Below are 18,408 nucleotides of genomic sequence, written 5' to 3'. Positions count from 1 at the left end.
GCAAATGATCTTTTTAACGTACTGTTGAATTCTGTTTGCTGGTATTTTGTTGAGGATTTTTACATCTATATTTAATCAGGGATATTGGCCTATAATTTTCTTTTTTTCTGTGTCTTTTTCTGGCTTGGTAGGAAGGTAATACTGGCCTCATAAAAAAAAGTTCAGAAATGTTCCCTCCTCTTCAGTTATTTGGAAAAGTTTGAGAATTGGCATTCATTCTTCCTTAAATATTTACTAAAATTCTCCAATGAAGCCATCTAATCCTGGGCTTTTCTTTTATGGAAGATTTTATACTACTGATTTAATCTCCTTACAGATAGGTCTGCTTGGATTTTCTATTTCTTCATGATTCAGTCTGGTGGGTTGTATGCTTCCAGGGACCTATTTCTTCTAGCTTATCCAGTTTGTAGACCTATAATTGTTTATAGTAGTCTGTATGACCTTTTTCATTTCTGTAGCATCAGTTGTAATGTCTTTTCATTTCTGGTTTTATTTATTTGAGTCTTCACTCTCTTTTCTCTTAGCCTAGCTAAAGGTTTGTCAGTTTTGTTTATCTTTTCAAAAGACCGAGTCTGAGTTGATTTTTTCTTACTGTTTTTCTATTCTCTATTTTACTTCTTTGTCTAATTTCTTTAGGTATAAAGTTAGGTTGTTTGATATCTTTCTTTTTTTAATGTAGGTATTTGTGACTAGAAACTTCCCTCTTAATACTGCTTCTGTTTCATTTCATAAGCTTTGATATGTTGTGTTTTTGTTTTTATTTGTCTCAAGATATGTTCCAATTTCACTTTTCATTTATTTGACCTATTGGTTATTCAAAAGTGTGTTGTTTAATTTTCATGTATTTGTGAATTTTTCAGTTTTCCTTCTGCCATTGATTTATAGTTTCATTCCATTGCAGTCAAAAAAGATATTTTGTATGATTTCATTAATTATATATTTGTTAAAAATTGTTTTGTAACCTAATATGTGATCTATCCTGGAGAATATTCCGTGTATGCTTGAAAAGAAATGTATATTCTGCAGTTATTGGGTTGAATGTTCTGTATATGTCTGTTAGGGTCACTTGGTCTACAGTGTTGTTCAAATTCACTGTTTCTTTGTTGAATGTTTTCTTGAATATTGATAATATATGGGAATTAATAGTGATACTTGTAAATGGCACTATTTTATTTTTCTTACTGAAGGTAAAATTCATTCCTTGATATGTTATAGTTATCTGTTCATTCTGATATATGGACTCATGATAAATAAGTCTTTGATTATTCCCTTCGATTAAATGATAATGGGTTAAGAATTGAGTCTGTTTATTATTTTGAGTTATATTATTTTTTCCATTGTAAATACCTGCCTTGAAGTGTACATTTCAAAAGAGTAAAATGCATAAAACTATAGAGTCAGTTAAGCATATTAAGACATCATATTTTAAATGTGAAAACAAAAGGAGTTTCAATCAATGCCAGCAGAATTCACAGACATTGACTATATGTCTTTTATACATTGTCAGCCCTCAAGGACTGCTGTTTTTTATATAGTTTCTGTCTTGCTGCTGAGATCCCTACAGAAGAAAAACCAAGTTTGTCTAAGCAATGAAGCCACACCCAAATCCTTTGGAACAAAGACCATTGTGCTGTGGCTCAGAGCAGGGAGGAAAAGTTCTTCAGGTAGTCTCTAGACTGTTGTGTTTAGTATTAATGATTAGGATATGAAATGTTTATGTTTGTGTTTGGCATGAATTGTATCTGATAGTGAATAAAAATTATTCATTGAGTCTTCTTGAAAGGAGTGTTCTTGGCCAGGTGCAATGGCTCACACCTGTAATCCCAGCACTTTGGGAGGCCAAGGCAGGTGGATCTGAGATCAGGAGATCAAGACCACCCTGGCCAACATGGTGAAACCCTGTCTCTACTAAAAATACAAAAAATTAGCCAGGTGTGGTGGCATGCACCTGTAGTCCCAGCTACTTGGGAGGCTGAGGCAGGAGAATCGCTTGAACCCAGGAGGCAGAGGTTGCAACAAGCTGAAATCCCGCCACTTCACTCCAGCCTGGGTAACAGGAAAAAAAAAAAAAAAAAAAAAAAAAAGGAGTGTTCTTATTTACACTAGGGGATTTTAGTTGTACTAGAATGTACAAATAAAAAGAGGACAAGGAAAAGAGGCTGTTTATAAGATCCTTTGATTTCAGAAAGATGGGTTGGGAAGACATTCCAGGCAGAGGTATGCCAAGGACAGAATGCTGTATGATTTCAGAGGAAAGCCATTAGCCTGCGGGAAGATACCTATACAGAGGAAAGAAATTCTGCAGGAAGATGCTCCATCCATCTGGGGTGCCTGCTCCTAGTCTTACTGGTGACTCAGGGCTCCAAATCCTTTCATCCACACACCTAGCACAGGCTGACTCGCATTGCCATATTTACTATCCATCCTTCTTTCACCCATCTATTTCCCCTGTTCCTTAACCACTTTTTGGAATAGAGCAGGAAACAAACATCATGACCCTCTTCATCCCACAGCTGACCTGAGATTATCCTCTTCATTAGACTATGAGTTTTCAATGCTTATTAAGTGCCTGGCTCATAGTAGGCAGATTAAAATTAATTAAGGGGAAATTAAACTGGTCTCTTTATAATGAGCAGGACTAATCCCTGGAATTTGAACAGAAAGGGTTTGACTGACATAAGCAAAGCCATGGGTATGGAAAAGTCTAGGATGTTGCCCAGTTAGGTTTGAATCAAGCATCTGAACTCTAAGCTAAAGAATTTGGAATATACAGAAGGTTTGATGAATTATTTGCCTTTTCAATGCTTTCATCATTTTGACGTGCTGCAGCTAAGTCAGTCAATTCTTATTTATCTGAATATTTAAAAATGAAAAATGTCGGGTCCATAAACTTTCAATCATCCTTTCTCTTTTTGGGCCTGCCATTTAGCCAGATTCCTGCTTGTTAGCATGAAGGGAGAGGAAGAAAGGAATGGAACTAACACTAACGTTCATTTAGTTGCTTCATCCTTAGGTATGTCATAGGCGAAGAGATCAATATTAATTTATTAGAAGCAGAACTAAATTGCTTTTAGCCAGAGGCTGTTTTAAGACATGAGCAAAGAGTAGGTTAATTTCATTTTGAAAATAAGTTATAAATATCTAGGCAGCACAAAGTTAGAGTGCACTGCTGAGTGTAAAAATAAGTAACATTCAGAATCAGCTTTATAAAAAAAGTAATGTGACAAATATATCATCATAATATGTTAACCAGTGTCTAAAGTAACTTGCTCCGAACTTTGAAGTGGAAATACAATTGATGAATATAATGGAGTTGTGATATTACATGTGGATTGCATTTCCCCAGAGTATCCTTTTGGCCTGACCAACTCTCAGCATCCGTAATATCATAAATACCATAAAATGTACATATGCTAGAAAATAGTTTCAACTATTTTCTGCCTGCCTTCTTACAAAGGGAAATGGAGACTTTTGCTGCCAGAACTTAAAATTATGATGTGCCAACATGAAAACCTCATCATAAAGGCTCAATTGATCTGCATATATCTGCCAAATTTGTTATTATTGCATTTCTGTCCCCGTGGTTGTGTCTCTCTAACTCTCATTAAAAACGAGGTGATTGTTTAATTAGGGTATAATCATTTCCTTGTGTGAATTATTCATGCATATCATTTTTATCAATACTTGATGGACCTAACCATATGCACAAGGACTAAAAGGTGACTGAGCTAAATGGAAACATTGATAATTTGATTAAGTGCTGAGATTTCTTGCTAATTTTTAATAATAAAGCTGTATATAAAATATATATTTTAAAGATTATGTGCCTGGAAAATACTCATAAATTTATCATATTAACATGTATTATATTCTAAGAAACATTTTGCTATGACGATAGTGAATAATAAATATCAAACGAAAATGGCACTTTTGTATCTGCCATTTCATTTTATCAGCTCAAAATTAGCAGCCACAATGGAACCACCACCTGTCAGGTATTTTAAACAGTGTGACATTTAAATTCCCTCTGGAATTTGACATGCAAAGGTCATAAGAAAAGATGTGGTGAGAATGGACCATTTATAAGGAAACAACTAAAGCTAAGTGTCTCAATTTGGACAAAATATCAGTCCTTGGGGAGACATCTTGTATTCCTAGCAGAGAATGGTGCTGCTTAAATCTATCCTCCAATACCTTCCCATGTCAAATGTTACCTGGTTTTGGCACTCTGGCTCCTGCCCTGCACACCCTTCCACTTGGCCTACCCTTGTTATGTTATTTTTGGATCATCACCAGCTTTCTCCTTAAAACTGTTGCTGAAACCACTGGAAGAGCTCAGTGAAATCACCCATCGTGCATTAACACAAGCAACCTAGAAGTGATGGTGTGTGCCTGCGGAGACATGCCTCTGCAAGCCATCCCCTCTCTGGGGCCCCGCTCAGAGCGTGTTGAGGGCAATAAATGCCTTTTTAAACTGCCATTGAAAATCTTCAAGTGTTCTAGGCAGGCTGAACTAACCAGCCCTCCCTTACATACGTCCTCAACCGCACTTCGTTCACCCCTCGATTCCAGTATTCCTCCGAGCTAGCTGTTTCCACATCTGCTTTCCCTCACCAGATTGCCAGCTCCTTGAGGGCAGGGACTATGCATTCCCTGTCCTTATAACCCTGCATCTAGCACAATACTGAGAAGACAGACTTTCAATAAATATCTGTTGTGTCAGTGAATAAGTATAGTGGAAAAAAAGCATAGACTTGGAGTCAAGCACATCTGGAATCCAATCCTAGCTTTATCTACCATGCGATTTGGGGTGCGTTTCTTAACCTTTCTGAGCCTTCGTTTCCCAAAAGCAGGTTACAGTAGCCAGTTCACAAAGAGGTGGGAGGCTGATATTGAGTAATGTGTGAAAAACAGATTTTAAATTGTAAGTGCTCTCTGGTTGTTAGTCCATTGTGATATTTTGCTGTGTATCAACTGTGCACCAGTCAGACTGTGCTAGGTGCTGGTGCTACAGAGATGAAGATAGATTTTTCTTCTCAGGATATCAATAGTCTAATGTGATTTTTTTCCACGTTAATTTGGCTTTGGGAGGCTATCAGGCTTTTAAACTTAAGTAGATCAATCATTTGTATTGGTTGGTTTCTAACCCCCTGTTTCTTCTGGGTGAATTCCCTTACCCTCCGAATGAGAGAGTGCCCTGTTCCACGTTGCTTCTATTCATGGTACACTGCCAGCAGTTTTACAACTCTTTCTTCTCTGTGGCATTGTTATACTCAAGAATATTTCAAAATTATGGAAGTCATGATGTTATATCCCAACAGAATAAAAATCAGGAAAGCCTCCCATCTTAAAATTACGATGTAACGTATTTTGTTATTACAATTGAGTATTCTTTTTAAAATGTTTTATTTTAGGTTTGGGGCTACATGTGATGGTCTGATAACTATTTTTGGTGAGGAAAGGCGACTAACTGAAGTCAACCACAGGGAGAGTGAATTCAGATGTTTTCTGGGGGCACTTAAAAGTGTGTTCGATGGGACTCTGTGTTCACTATCAGAAGTGAGCTAATTAGAAAACTGTAAAGATTTGTTGGAACAATGAACTCCTTTCCAAACATTCTTCAAGGACACCTTAAGAGAGAGGGAAGGAAAATGGTACCTTGAAGAGGGTCCTCAGTGCCAGATGCTGATTGCTTATGTTGCTAGTGTATGGAAAATTCCAGCACATAGATAATTTTTTAAAAATTTACCATTGATTTAAAAACACATAGTTAATATTTAGCAATGTTAGGATGAAAAATCGTTTTCTTCCTGATGTATATTGCCTGTTAAATGGTAGGAAGATTGTGTGTGTGCATGTGTGCACATGAGTACTTGTGTATACAGGCATGCAGTGGTTATAGATTCACCATCTTTAAGTCCAGGCTGGGGTGCAATGGCCGGATCTCAGCTCACTGCAAGCTCCGCCTCCCGGGTTCACGCCATTCTCCTGCCTCAGCCTCCCAAGTAGCTGGGACTACAGGTGCCCTGGCTTTAAATGTTTTTAAATGAGGTGCTGTTGAGAAATGAACCATCACATGTGCCATTGATCAGTGACTCCCTTTAACTAGTACAGAAGTTGGTTTTGTTTTCTTAAATATTTTAGGTTCCTGCTATGGGCAAAGCATTATGCTGGGGAATGAGGTGGCTGGATCCTTGACTCTTAGACCTTTAAAGATCTTCAGGAATCTCCCTAAATCTAGCCAATTTTGTTTCCATTAAAAGTAACCTGGATCTTTTCAACTTCTACTAAATATTGAACCTCTCAAGCTTAGTTCTAGGCCCAGCTCTCTTCTCCTCCTCTCTCAAGATACCCATTATTGTCTAAATGCCTCTGTCTCCCACAGGTGTATCTAGCCCACTCTTCTGCTTTGCACTCTACACTTATAGCCCACATTAAATCTCCACTTGGATATAGACAGTACCCCAAATTTAGCATGTTCAGCTGGATGGATGTTACCACCATCCATCCAGTTCCATGACACTTCTACTCCCTCCATTCTCTATATCTGGTCTAGCACTAAGTTACACTGATTTTATTCATTAGCTATCTTTTAAATCCACACACTCCTCTCGTTTTTCATAACCATCACCCTAGTCTAAGCATGATCTCTGGCTTGCATGACTGCAATAGACTTCTTGTTGACTGGCTTCTCTCCAGCGTTCTCTTTCTTTTTTTTTTTTTTAATTTTTTTTAAATTTTATTTATTTATTTATTATTATTATTATACTTTAAGTTCTAGGGTACATGTGCATAATGTGCAGGTTTGTTACATATGTATACTTGTGCCATGTTGCTGTGCTGCACCCATCAACTCGTCAGCACCCATCAACTCGTCATTTACATCAGGTATAACTCCCAATGCAATCCCTCCCCCCTCCCCCCTCCCCATGATAGGCCCCGGTGTGTGATGTTCCCCTTCCCGAGTCCAAGTGATCTCATTGTTCAGTTCCCACCTATGAGTGAGAACATGCGGTGTTTGGTTTTCTGTTCTTGTGATAGTTTGCTAAGAATGATGGTTTCCAGCTGCATCCATGTCCCTACAAAGGACACAAACTCATCCTTTTTTATGGCTGCCTAGTATTCCATGGTGTATATGTGCCACATTTTCTTAATCCAGTCTGTCACTGATGGAAATGTGAATCTGATCAGGTCACCCCCTTTACACAGGACCATTCAATTATCCTCATTGCTCTTAACAAATATCCAGAATCCTCAGTGTGGCCTCCAAGACCTGCATGGCTCCCTTGGCTGTATGTGTTTCTGCCACAGGGCCTGGAACATTCTTCATGTGACTTCTTCATACGGTTAATTTCTGACTGCTTTTTAGAGCATACCTGAAAAGAAACTCCCACGGGAAAGCTTCCCCTATTGCTTAAACTATCGTAGTACGTGATGCTTGTCCTTCTTAACATTTAGCATAACTTGCAGCTGTATATTTACTTGTATGATTATTGATCAATGTTCACTCCCCACAGGACTGTAAGGCCCATAAGAATAAGGGTGGTGTCTGTTTTGCTCTCTAGTGTATTCCCAGTTGGAGAGGTGAGGAGGGGCTTTGTCCTGAAGGACCTCCAAAGCAAAGTTAGGCTATGTGATTGGATGTACACTCTGGGAAAATCATCTTGGACGAGGTATAGAGAAAGCGAGACAAGTACTCCCAGTGCAGAAATAAGGCAGAGTCCCAGTTAACTGCAGGTCATTACCATTCTTTATTCTACTTCTCCTTTCCCTCCTCTCTAATCCAATGAGGAGCCTTACTCACAGACCCTCTCAGACAAATGCTTGATTGTCATCTGTTTATTTATTTGAACAACATGGATTAAGTTCCTAAGTACACTCTTGATAGTAGGAATAATAAAATGATAAATGGTCTAGGCTCAAATGCATATCTCCAACCTGCATCTCCGACTCTAATGGGAGAGACTGTTCAATAAACAGAGGGTATAATTCAATGTGGAAGGTGCTACAGTGGGAGTTTGAATGAAGTTCTAGAAGTCAAAGGAGGTTATGACTAAAACATGCCCTTGGAAGAGCCAGAAAAATGCCTCAAAGAGGAGGTAGTTTTGTACTGGTAGAAATGGTAGAGTTTTGTCCAATAGAGACAGGTGTGGGGGCATTGTAAGTGGCTGGGACAGAATGTGCAGAGGCTCAGACCTATAAAAGGACTTGGCCTATTGTGGAAGGGCTTTATCCCTAGATGTGTGGGGTTGGGGCTAGGGAAGGTGTTAGGAAGACAGGAAGAGAGAGAGGTATGTTGAGGTCATATTGTAAAAGACCAGGTGTTCTGAACTCAGAAGTATGAATATCATACTCTGGGCTGCCAGTAGTCACCGGACCACTCTCAATGTCTCTGGATTAAAAACCAGAGGAAATAATTTACATTAAATGTCAAATGGTTTATTAGCAGTGACTAAGCCAGTGAGAGTAATCATCATCTGAACCCAAGAAACACGAGAGGCCTGCCCCAGAAGACCCGTCTGTGAGCCTGGCCACACCCTTGTGCAGACACTGCCATGACAACTGTCTGGATTTGTGTTTTGCAGTTCCATGGAAAATGGGAGACCACCTGATCCTGCCGACTGGGCCGTGATGGATGTCGTCAATTATTTCAGAACCGTGGGATTTGAGGAGCAAGCTAGTGCTTTTCAGGAACAGGTAACTTGGTCTAGAGAAACACGGGATGAACATGTGATGAACCCATGGTTTCCTCCCTTCCTGACCATGGGCATAAGGGAGTGAGGAGGAAGAGGACCAAACAGCAGGGAGGAATCAGTGAGGCCCTGAGAAACTGAGGGGAAGGCGAATGGATGTTCCAGGTGAATTATCCCTTTGTGCAAGGGGAAAACTCAAAGCCGGAGACAGTGGCAGCTGTGGAAAAGAAGGCTAAAGCTCATTTACATCTGTGTCTTCTGAAAGACTGATCATACTCAGGGATGGAGTGAATCAGCCCTACCTTCAGTGAAAACACACTAGAAAGCAGGAAACAGAAAAGAAAGGAAAAGCAGGGACAAACCTGACCAAGAGACATGCACCACCTTCTACTACTGGCCTCAGCACCCAGTGAACTATTAAGCCCTTTGCAATTTGCTTTCTGGGTGCTTAGCAAGGTAGACTGGAAAAAGCATAGGATTGATAGTCGAATCCTGGTTCTTCTATCTCTATGTGACCCTAGGCACATTACTATGTCTCTCTGAGTCTTGGTTTCACATTTATAACATCAGACTGTCAATAACTCTATAGGGATGTTGTTGTGAGGATTAGCGGCCAATATATGCACAGTGCCTAGGATGGGTTCTGGCATAGTGTTGATGCTCAAAAAATGGGATTTCCTTTCCCTCAGGTCCAGGGTTGCTATCAGAAAGAGGGAGGAAGGGGCAGGAGTCCGTCCCAATTGTCTAGGTGATTCTTAGCTCCATGTTGCAGGCTGCACCAGGTCTGCAGGAGTGGTCCTCAAGGGGCTTTGACCCGAGGAGGCAAGTGGAGGCAACACAGTGTGGTTCACACGAGGCCAGTTCTGTGGGTAAACACAGAATTCCTATTTCTCCATCAATGAAGGCTGCAGTTTTCTAAGCATTACATTTTCTTTTCTAATATAATATTGTAGGGAGAATTAAAAACTGAAAAATCCCTTCAGCCATTGTTTATTCTCTCAAACTGTTAACTGTAGGGCCTGAGTTTGGATAAGGTAAACTTTTCTAATATTGCACACTCCAATTTCTAGATTTCCTTCAACCCATATTTACTTGAGACTTGATCTTTGTACATATGTATTTTTTTCCTAATTTGGAAAACTTGCTAAAATAGCAGCTTAAATTACTTCACACCCACCAGAAGAGCTAAAATGAGAAAGGTTGATAACATTAAATGTTCACAAGGATGTGGAGCAACTGGAACTCCTTCATTGTTGGTGACAATGTGAAATAAACATTCAGACATCTATCCCATGATGCAGCAGTTTCACTCCTGGGTATTTACCCAAGGGAAATGAAAACACATGTCTGTAAAAAGATTTGTACAAATTGTTCTTACTAACGTTATCACAATGGTCAAAAATTTGAAGCCTAGGTGTACATCAATGGGGGAATGAATATACAAACAGTGGTATATTCATATAGTGGAATACTCCACAGTAATAAAAAGGAATGAACTACTGTTATGTACAACCATTTGCCTGAGTCTCAAAAACGTATTACCGATTGAGAGAAACCTTACATAACTGATTTCATACCGAATGGTTCCATTTAGATAAGGTTCCAGAACAGGAACATGAATCAGTAGTAAAAAACAATCAGAACAGTGGTTGCCTCTGACTGGGTGGGGATGGAGAATGACTGGGAAGGAGTATGAGGGAACTTTCTGGGTGATGGTAACATTCTGTATCTTGATACAGGCTTGGGTTCAGGTATGCATGGGTCACTGCTTGCTTATACACAGGCATATGCAAATGATTCAGGTTTGTGCATTATAGAACATATAAATTTTACTTCAAAAAGAAAAGAACTATGAAAAACACCTAAACAGTGGTATAAAAACAGAAGTATTTGGGGGAAAGTATACTGATATATACAACTCAATTTAAAATGCATTGAAAATATGCATTGGCCATTAAATAGAAGGGTGACCATGTGGACATATTTGTGGTAAAGCAAGTACAGAAAATGTTAATTGTAACATCTAGGTGTTCAGAATATGGGTATTTACTATAAAACTCTGATGAGTTTTCTTTATGTTTGAAAAATGTTTATGAATTGTGATGGAAAAATACCGCTCAGGTTGGAAAGTGGAAGGCCGCTGATCAGTTGGAACATATTTTATTTTGTTTTTCACTGGTACAATGTCCATTTGTGTCACTGCAATTGAATGGCACTCTTCTAAAATTAAATTTAAGTAGTATTGTAAATGGTTAACAAAAAAAAAAAATACTTAGCTAAAAGGTCTCTTGGCCAGATTCCCAGCTGACCGAAAGCCCTTTGCAGGTTGAGCTTTTGCTCAGACTCCTTGGAGGCAGACATCCCAGACTGGGGGCACACGATGCTCTCTGGACCTTCCAGGTTCTGTGAGGTACCTCAGAAATGGAACTGCCAACTCTGAGCCTGGCCCACGAGCAGGCCCCTTCTCCCATGGATGATCTCATTCTGTCCCCATGGACACTGGGAACCATAACGGGAATAAACTCTTCTAAAGCATTTCATTCAGAAATCCTTCAAGGGAGAAGTGAGCATCGTCTTGCTGCTATGTTCAACCTGCCAACTCGGAAGCCCGAGAAATGAATTCTCAAAGGATCAGAGTTTTACAAGCATAGTCCAGAAGCTTGAGTTCTCTTCATTCTCATGGAAGGGTGATTGGGTCGGGGAAGAGTCTGCCTTGAATTAGTCTCTGGCAGTGATTCAAATCTCTCATTTCTCCTTTTCCATTAAAGGAGGTGGAGGGCAGGGAGGGAATCACTGGCCAGGCTTAGGCTGGTAAGATAAGTCACTGCTATGATATTCATGAGGACTGAGAATTGGATCCTCTACTATGTTAACCTGCCTCTTTCATCATCACACTACAGAGGCCATCAGCATGGCCTCTGGGGTCTTCCCGGCAATGAACCTAGTCGGTTAGCACCCACTCATCATCCTGATGAGAAGATACAGGCCATCTCCAGCCCAAGCATATGGCCCTTTCAAGACACATGCAGGTACATGCAAGGTCACAGCAGCTGAGAAAGTTAGAACAGCTGCCTCCTTAAACTCTCCTCAGGAAAGCTTTGCCCTTCCACTTGACAGAAGCAGGGCAGGGATGGAGAGCATCCCCTAAACCACTTTTGAAAAGGGCAAGTCCAGAAAGGGCAGCATGGTTGCCAGTGATGTGGGGAACTTATTGTTTCATGGCTGACTACTATGGGCTGAAAGTTTTATGTCCCCCCAAAACTCTTATGTTGAAAACCTAACCCAGTGAGGATATTCGGAGGTGGGATCTTTGGGAAGTAATTAGGTTTAGATGAGGTCATGAGGATGGAGCCCCCATGATGAGATCAATGCTCTTATAAGAAGAGGACAAGACACCAGAGAGCTTACTCTCGGGTGTAAGGATACAGCAAGAAGACAGCCTCCTACAAGCCAGGAAGAGAGCCCTCACCAAGAACCCAACCATGGCCGGGCGTGGTGGCTCAAGCCTGTAATCCCAGCACTTTGGGAGGCCGAGATGGGCGGATCACGAGGTCAGGAGATCGAGACCATCCTGGCTAACACGGTGAAACCCCGTCTCTACTAAGAAATACAAAAAATAGCCGGGCGAGGTGGCAGCGCCTGTAGTCCCAGCTACTCGGGAGGCTGAGGCCGGAGAATGGCGTGAACCCGGGAGGCGGAGCTTGCAGTGAGCTGAGATCCGGCCACTGCACTCCAGCCTGGGCTACAGAGCGAGACTCCGTCTCAAAAAAAAAAAAAAAAAAAAAAAAAAAAAAGAACCCAACCATGTTGGCACCCTGGTCTTGGACCTCCAGCTTCTAGAACTGTGAGAAATATCTGTTGTTTGTGCTGCCCAATCTACAGTATCTTGTCCTAGCAGCCTGAACTGACTAAAATACTGATATTGATGGCAAACAAGTCCGCCATCAGATGGCCTGACTTCCAGGAGAGTATCTATCTTTGTGGTATGGTCTCATAGCATAGTACTGGAAACTGTATGGCTGTGGCAACTAGACTCAGATGTGGCTTTCTAGCAGCATGACTTCTTGGAAGATGTCATACCATTGAGCAAGATTTCTCGGAGGGCAAGATTTGTCCTGTGTTCCTGTGGTATGGAGAAGCAGCTGGATTAAGGTGGTGGTCTTTGCCTAACCTCCTTTTCCCTGTGCAGGCACCCCACTGTCACAGAACAATGATCTCCGTTAAGTTTTCCTCTGCTGCAATTATCTTCATCAAATTTTCTTCTGGCAATCCTCTTTTGAGTTTTCTGTGTTAGTCAGAATTACAAGTCAAAAGAATCATCAAGAGTTAAGTCCTAAGTCCCTGCCCAGCCCATCACGAATAACCCGGTGTCAACAGCATGTATGTTTTGGACAGCGATGTCGATGTCACTACTCCTTGGGTTGGCATGTGGTCTGTGTCATCAGGGTTGCAGTTGCTCACCATGTAGGGAGTCTGGCCCACTGGACTCATTCAGCTAGCACTCCAAAGGGTTCACTGACCTATGAAAGCAGGAGGCAGTGGGAGCCCTGGAGAAGGCAGTGATTACAGCTTTGTTAGTACCATCTCTCTTTCCCACAGACACTGCCGTATGGTGGCTATTTTCCCAAGTGCCTTCTAGCAGGCAAACATTTTGGGCTGTGGTGAAGGAAATGAATGAAAGTCATGACTTCTGATATGTTTTCTTCCAGTTTACTCATGGTTAGTGGATGGTCTTGGAGAATCTGCCCTTCTAGGACTCAGATTTCTATAAGGTTAATACTGAGTTAAACAAACAGAATACTGTTCAAGCTCCTGCTTTAAGAGCCAAAACATGTAATCTTAAAACTGGTCCTCAAGAAGTATGCTTTCAGTGCACAACACAGGGTGCAAAACCACTTGAGACACAGTTGAACTTTTGTGAATAGATTTTTTGTTTTTAATGACACTTGTCCATGGGTATGGACTGCTTAGCTTTCCAGAGTCAAAGGTACCTCAAGAATTTTACTTTGATAAGAGCTTTGGTTTTTAAGAGACTATTTTGACTAATCTTGTTCAAAAGCATCCCTCCCTTCCTCACAGAGAACATTTAGGGTAAAGTTTGCTTTGTCAAACTCTGAAGGCTAAATTAGCAGTTTTCTCTGTTATAAAGCCAACTATGGGCAGTGCTTTTAGTTGCCATTTAAGGAACTCTGGAAATCTAGTACAGTAACTTCACCACTCAAATTGGACCCTAATGGCAAGTCACAAAGACAGCTCTGCCTGTTGTGGTATAGTCACTTCATTTCTATGTCTTTGTCTGTTTGACTCACATACTTAGAATATATAAGAAGAAGATGGAAGACAGAGATCTGCCAATCAATGTCATACAGTTCATATTTTTCAGATTTCTCAAACTTACAAGCAACATTTGTGATTTTATTTTGAGAACAATATGTATCTCTGAAATAATCATGACAAAGTAATATGCAACTCAAGGTGACAAATTAATTTTACTCTATTATCTCTTCATTTTTCTCAAACCACATGAATAAGAATAGTATCTGTACTCTGAAATGCCCAACTGGTTGCTTAAGTCATTCATTTGAAATGCAAAGATTGACATCTCTTTACAGATGGCTTATTGCTAACTTTTGATAAGTTTCTGAAGTCGCTGGCTTAATAAAAAATAAATGAAATTTCTTATGGCTACATATTGCCAAGTAATACTAACTACCTCAAAATGGAATCATAGGGCAGAGAGGCCAATCAGAGCAACCCTGAGCATAGTGTTCTAATCACGGCCAAATTGAATTCAGTTGTAGTGATTCTAGATGGAGATTTCTAATTAGAACAGAGACAAATTCAGGTTTTGTGGAGCCTAAAGTTTATGCAATTCTAACAGCCCTCGGTGAAAAAAAAAAAAAATTACAAAATTGTGGATACAAACTTGTTAAGGTGAAACTTAAACATCATTACCTTTCATAGCAAATCTGGCTTTGAATTAGACCAGTTAAAACCTCACAGATTGAGAATAACTTGATTTACTTCATCAGCATCTAATCATACCAAGTATTGAAAATATTTGAGGTGCTTTGATGCCTGATAATTTTTAACAATTAAAGGCTACTGAAACGCTTAGAATATTTTATAGCATAATGAACAGGGGAAGTGGCAACTCAGTCTCTGCTGATGTGTCCTTTCAGCCCATGAAAATTTAGAAAAGAGGTGAAATCACAAGTAAGTTGGTAATGCTAATAATAAGAAAGTAGCCAAGAAAATTGAAAACTGATAAGGAAAAAACTTGAAGTTTTTAAACTTTTATTTTAGATTCATGGGTACATGTTCAGGTTTGTTATACAGGTAAATTGTGTGTCACAGGGGTTCGGTGTACAGATTATTTCATCACCAAGTAATAACCATAGTATCCAATAGGCAGCTTTTCAGTCTTTACCCTCCTCCCACCCTCCACCCTCAAGTAGGCCCCAGTGTCTATTGTTCCTTTCTTCGTGTCCATATGTGCTTAATGTTTAGCTCCCACTCATGAGAATGTAAGGTATTTGGTTTTCTGTTCCTGCATTAGTTCCTATAGGATAATGACCTCCAGCTCTATCCATGTTGCTGCGCAGCACATGTTCTTATTCTTTTTTAATGGCTATGTAGTATTCCACGGTGTATATGTGCCACATTTTCTTTATCCAGTCTACTGTTGATGGGCACTTGGTTTCATATCTTTCCTATTGTAAATAGTGCTGCAGTGAACATACAGGTGCAAGTGTCTTTATGGTAGAACAACTTATATTCTTTTGGGAATATACTCAGTATGGGATTGCCAGGTTGAATGGTAGTTCTATTTTAAGTTCTTTGAGAAATCGCCAAACTGCTCTCCACAATGTCTGAACTAATTTACATTCCCACCACTACTGCTATATAAGTATTCCCTTTTCTCAGCAACCTCACCAGCATCTGTTTTCATTATTTTTTAATAGTAGCCATTCTGACTAGTGCAAGATGGTGTCTCATTGTTTTGATTTGTATTTCTCTAATGATTAATGATGTTAAGCATTTTTTCATATGCTTATTAGCCATATGTATGACTTCTTTTGAGACGTGTCTGTTCATGTCCTTTGCACAATATGTAATGGGTTGTTTTTTTTGCTTGTTAATTTGTTTAAGTTTCTTACAGATTCTGGATATTAAACCTTTGTTGAACGCATAGTTTACAAATATTTTCTCCCATTTAGTAGTTTTCTATTTGCGCTGTTGATAGTTCTTTTGCTATGCAGAAACTCTTCAGTTTAATTAGGTCCTATTTGTCAATTTTTGTTTTTGTTGCAATTGCTTTTGGCGTCTATATCATGAAATCTTTGCCAGGGCCTGTGTCCAGAATGGTATTTCCTAGTTTATCTTCCAGGGTTTTTATACTTTTAGGCTTTACATTTAAGTCTGTAAACCATCTTGAATTGATTTTTATATATGGTGTAAGTAATGGGTCCAGTTTCAATCTTCTGCATATGGCTAGCCAGTTATCCCAGCACCATTTGTTGAATAGGAAGTCCTTTCCCCATCGCTTGTTTTTGTCGACTTCATCAAAGCTCAGATGGTTATAGATGTACAGCTTTATTTCTGTACTCTCTAGTCTGTTACACTGGTCTATGTGTACCATGCTATTTTGGTTACTGTAGCCTTGTAGTACAGTTTGATGTCAGGCAATGTGATTCCTCCAGATTCTTTTTGCTTAGGATTCCCTTGGCTATTTGGGCTCTTTTTTGGTTCCATATGAATGTTAGAATAGTTTTCTCTGTTCTGTAAAGAATGTCATTGGTGGTTTGATAGAAATAGCATTGAATCTGTAAATTGCTTTGGGCAGTATGGCCATTTTAATGATATTGATCTTTTTATCCAAGAGCATGGAATGTTGTTCCATTTGTTTGTGTCATCTCTGATTTCTTTGAGTAGTGTTTTGTAATTCTCATTATAAAGACCTTTCACCTCCCCAGTTAGCTGTATCTCTAGGTATTTTATTCTTTTTGTGGCAATTGTGAATGGAATTGCATTCCTGATTTGGCTGTCAGTTTAGGTGCTGTTAATGTATGGTTGTTGTTAGGAATGCTACTGATTTTTGCACATTGATTTTGTATACTGAAACTTTGTTGAAGTTGCTTATCAGCTCAAGCAGCTTCTGGTCAGAGACTATGGGGTTTACTAGGTATAGAATCATATCATCTACAAACAAGAATAGTTTGACTTCCTTTCTTCTTATTTGGATGCCTTTTATTTCTTTCTCTTGCCTGATTGTACTGGATAGGACTTCCAGTACAATGTTGGATAGGAGTAGTGAGAGTAGGCATCCTTGTCTTCTTCTGGTTCTCAAGGGGAATGCTTGCAGCTTTTGCCCATTCAGTATAATGCTGACTGTGGGTTTCTCGTGTCAATAATAAGATGGCACTTATTATTTTGAGATATTTACCTTTGATGCCTAGTTTGTTAATGATTTTTAACATGAAGGGACGTTGAATTTTATTGAAAGCCTTCTCTGCATCTATTGAGATGATCTTGTGGTTTGGGGTTTTAGTTCCATTTATGTGATGAATCACATGTATTGATTTGCATATGTTGAATCAACCTTGCTTCCCAGGGATAAAGCCTACTCGATTGTGGTGGATTAGCTTTTTGATATGCTGCTGGATTCATTTGCTAGCATTTTGTTGAGGATGTTTGCACCTATGTTCATCAAGGATATTGGCCTGAAGTTTTCTTTTTTTTGTTGTATCTCTGCCAGCTTCTGGTATCAAAATGATTCTGGCCTCATAGAATGAGTTAAGGAGGAGTCCCTCCTCCTAAATTTTTGGGAATAGTTTCAGTAGGAATGGTACCAACTCTTCTTTATACATCTGGTAGAATTCGGCTATAAATCCATCTGGTACTGTGCTGCTTCTGGTTGGTAGGCTTTTTATTCCTGATTCAATTTCAGAACTCATTATTGGTTTGTTTAGGGCTTCAGTTTCTTCCTTCTTCAATCTTGGGAGGTTGTGTTTCCAGGAATTTATCCATTTCAACTAGATTTTCTAGTTTGTATGCATAAAGGTGTTTGTAATAGTCTCTGAGGGTTTTTTAAAAGATATTTTTATGGGGTTGATGGTAATGTCCTCTTTGTCATTTCTGATCTTATTTATTTGGATATTCATTCCTTTCTTCTTTATTAGTCTAGCTAATGGTCTGTATATGGCATTTATTCTTTCAAAGGACCAACCCCTCGATTTGTTCATCTTTTGTATGGTTTTTCGTGTCTCAATTTCATTCAGTTCAGCTCAGATTTTAGTTATTTCTTGTCTTCTGGTAGCCTTGGGGTTGGTTTACTCTTGTTTTTCTAGTTCCTCTATGTGTACTGTTAGGTTGTTAATTTGAGATCTTTGTAACTTTTTGACATGGGCACTTAGCAGTATAAAATTTCCTCTTAACACTGTTTTAGGTGTGTCCCAGAGATTCCAGTGTGTTGTATTTTTGTTCTCATTAGTTTCAGATAATTTCTTGATTTCTGCTTTAATCTCTTTGTTTAATCAAAACTCATTCAGGAGCAGGTTGTTTAATTTCCTGTACAGTTTTAAGTGACTTTCCTCTTATTGATTTGTATTTTTATTGTGCTGTGGTTTGAGAGTACAGTTGGTATAATTTCCTCTTTTTTGAATTTGCTGAGAATTGTTTTATGGCCAATTGTGTGGTCAGTTTTAGAGTATGT

At 39.3% G+C, this 18,408-nt stretch overlaps 1 protein-coding gene across 12 annotated transcripts in view; it reads left to right on the top strand.

Annotated features, from left to right (window-relative positions):
- Positions 1-18,408, top strand: part of SAMD13 (sterile alpha motif domain containing 13) — a 98,664-nt gene that overhangs the window by 16,682 nt on the left and 63,574 nt on the right. For all 12 annotated transcript variants that reach the window (XM_077988028.1, XM_077987997.1, XM_077987988.1 and 9 more), the window contains one exon: positions 8,586-8,697. In XM_077988028.1, coding sequence (XP_077844154.1) covers positions 8,590-8,697 — 108 coding nt within the window. In that variant the 5' untranslated portion in view covers positions 8,586-8,589. The remainder of the gene's footprint in view (positions 1-8,585; positions 8,698-18,408) is intronic.

This window comes from Macaca mulatta, chromosome 1 (genome assembly GCF_049350105.2).
Source record: "Macaca mulatta isolate MMU2019108-1 chromosome 1, T2T-MMU8v2.0, whole genome shotgun sequence".
NCBI lineage: Eukaryota > Metazoa > Chordata > Mammalia > Primates > Cercopithecidae > Macaca > Macaca mulatta.
Note: the sequence above shows the minus strand (reverse complement) of the source record. Positions and strands in the feature narration are given on the sequence as shown.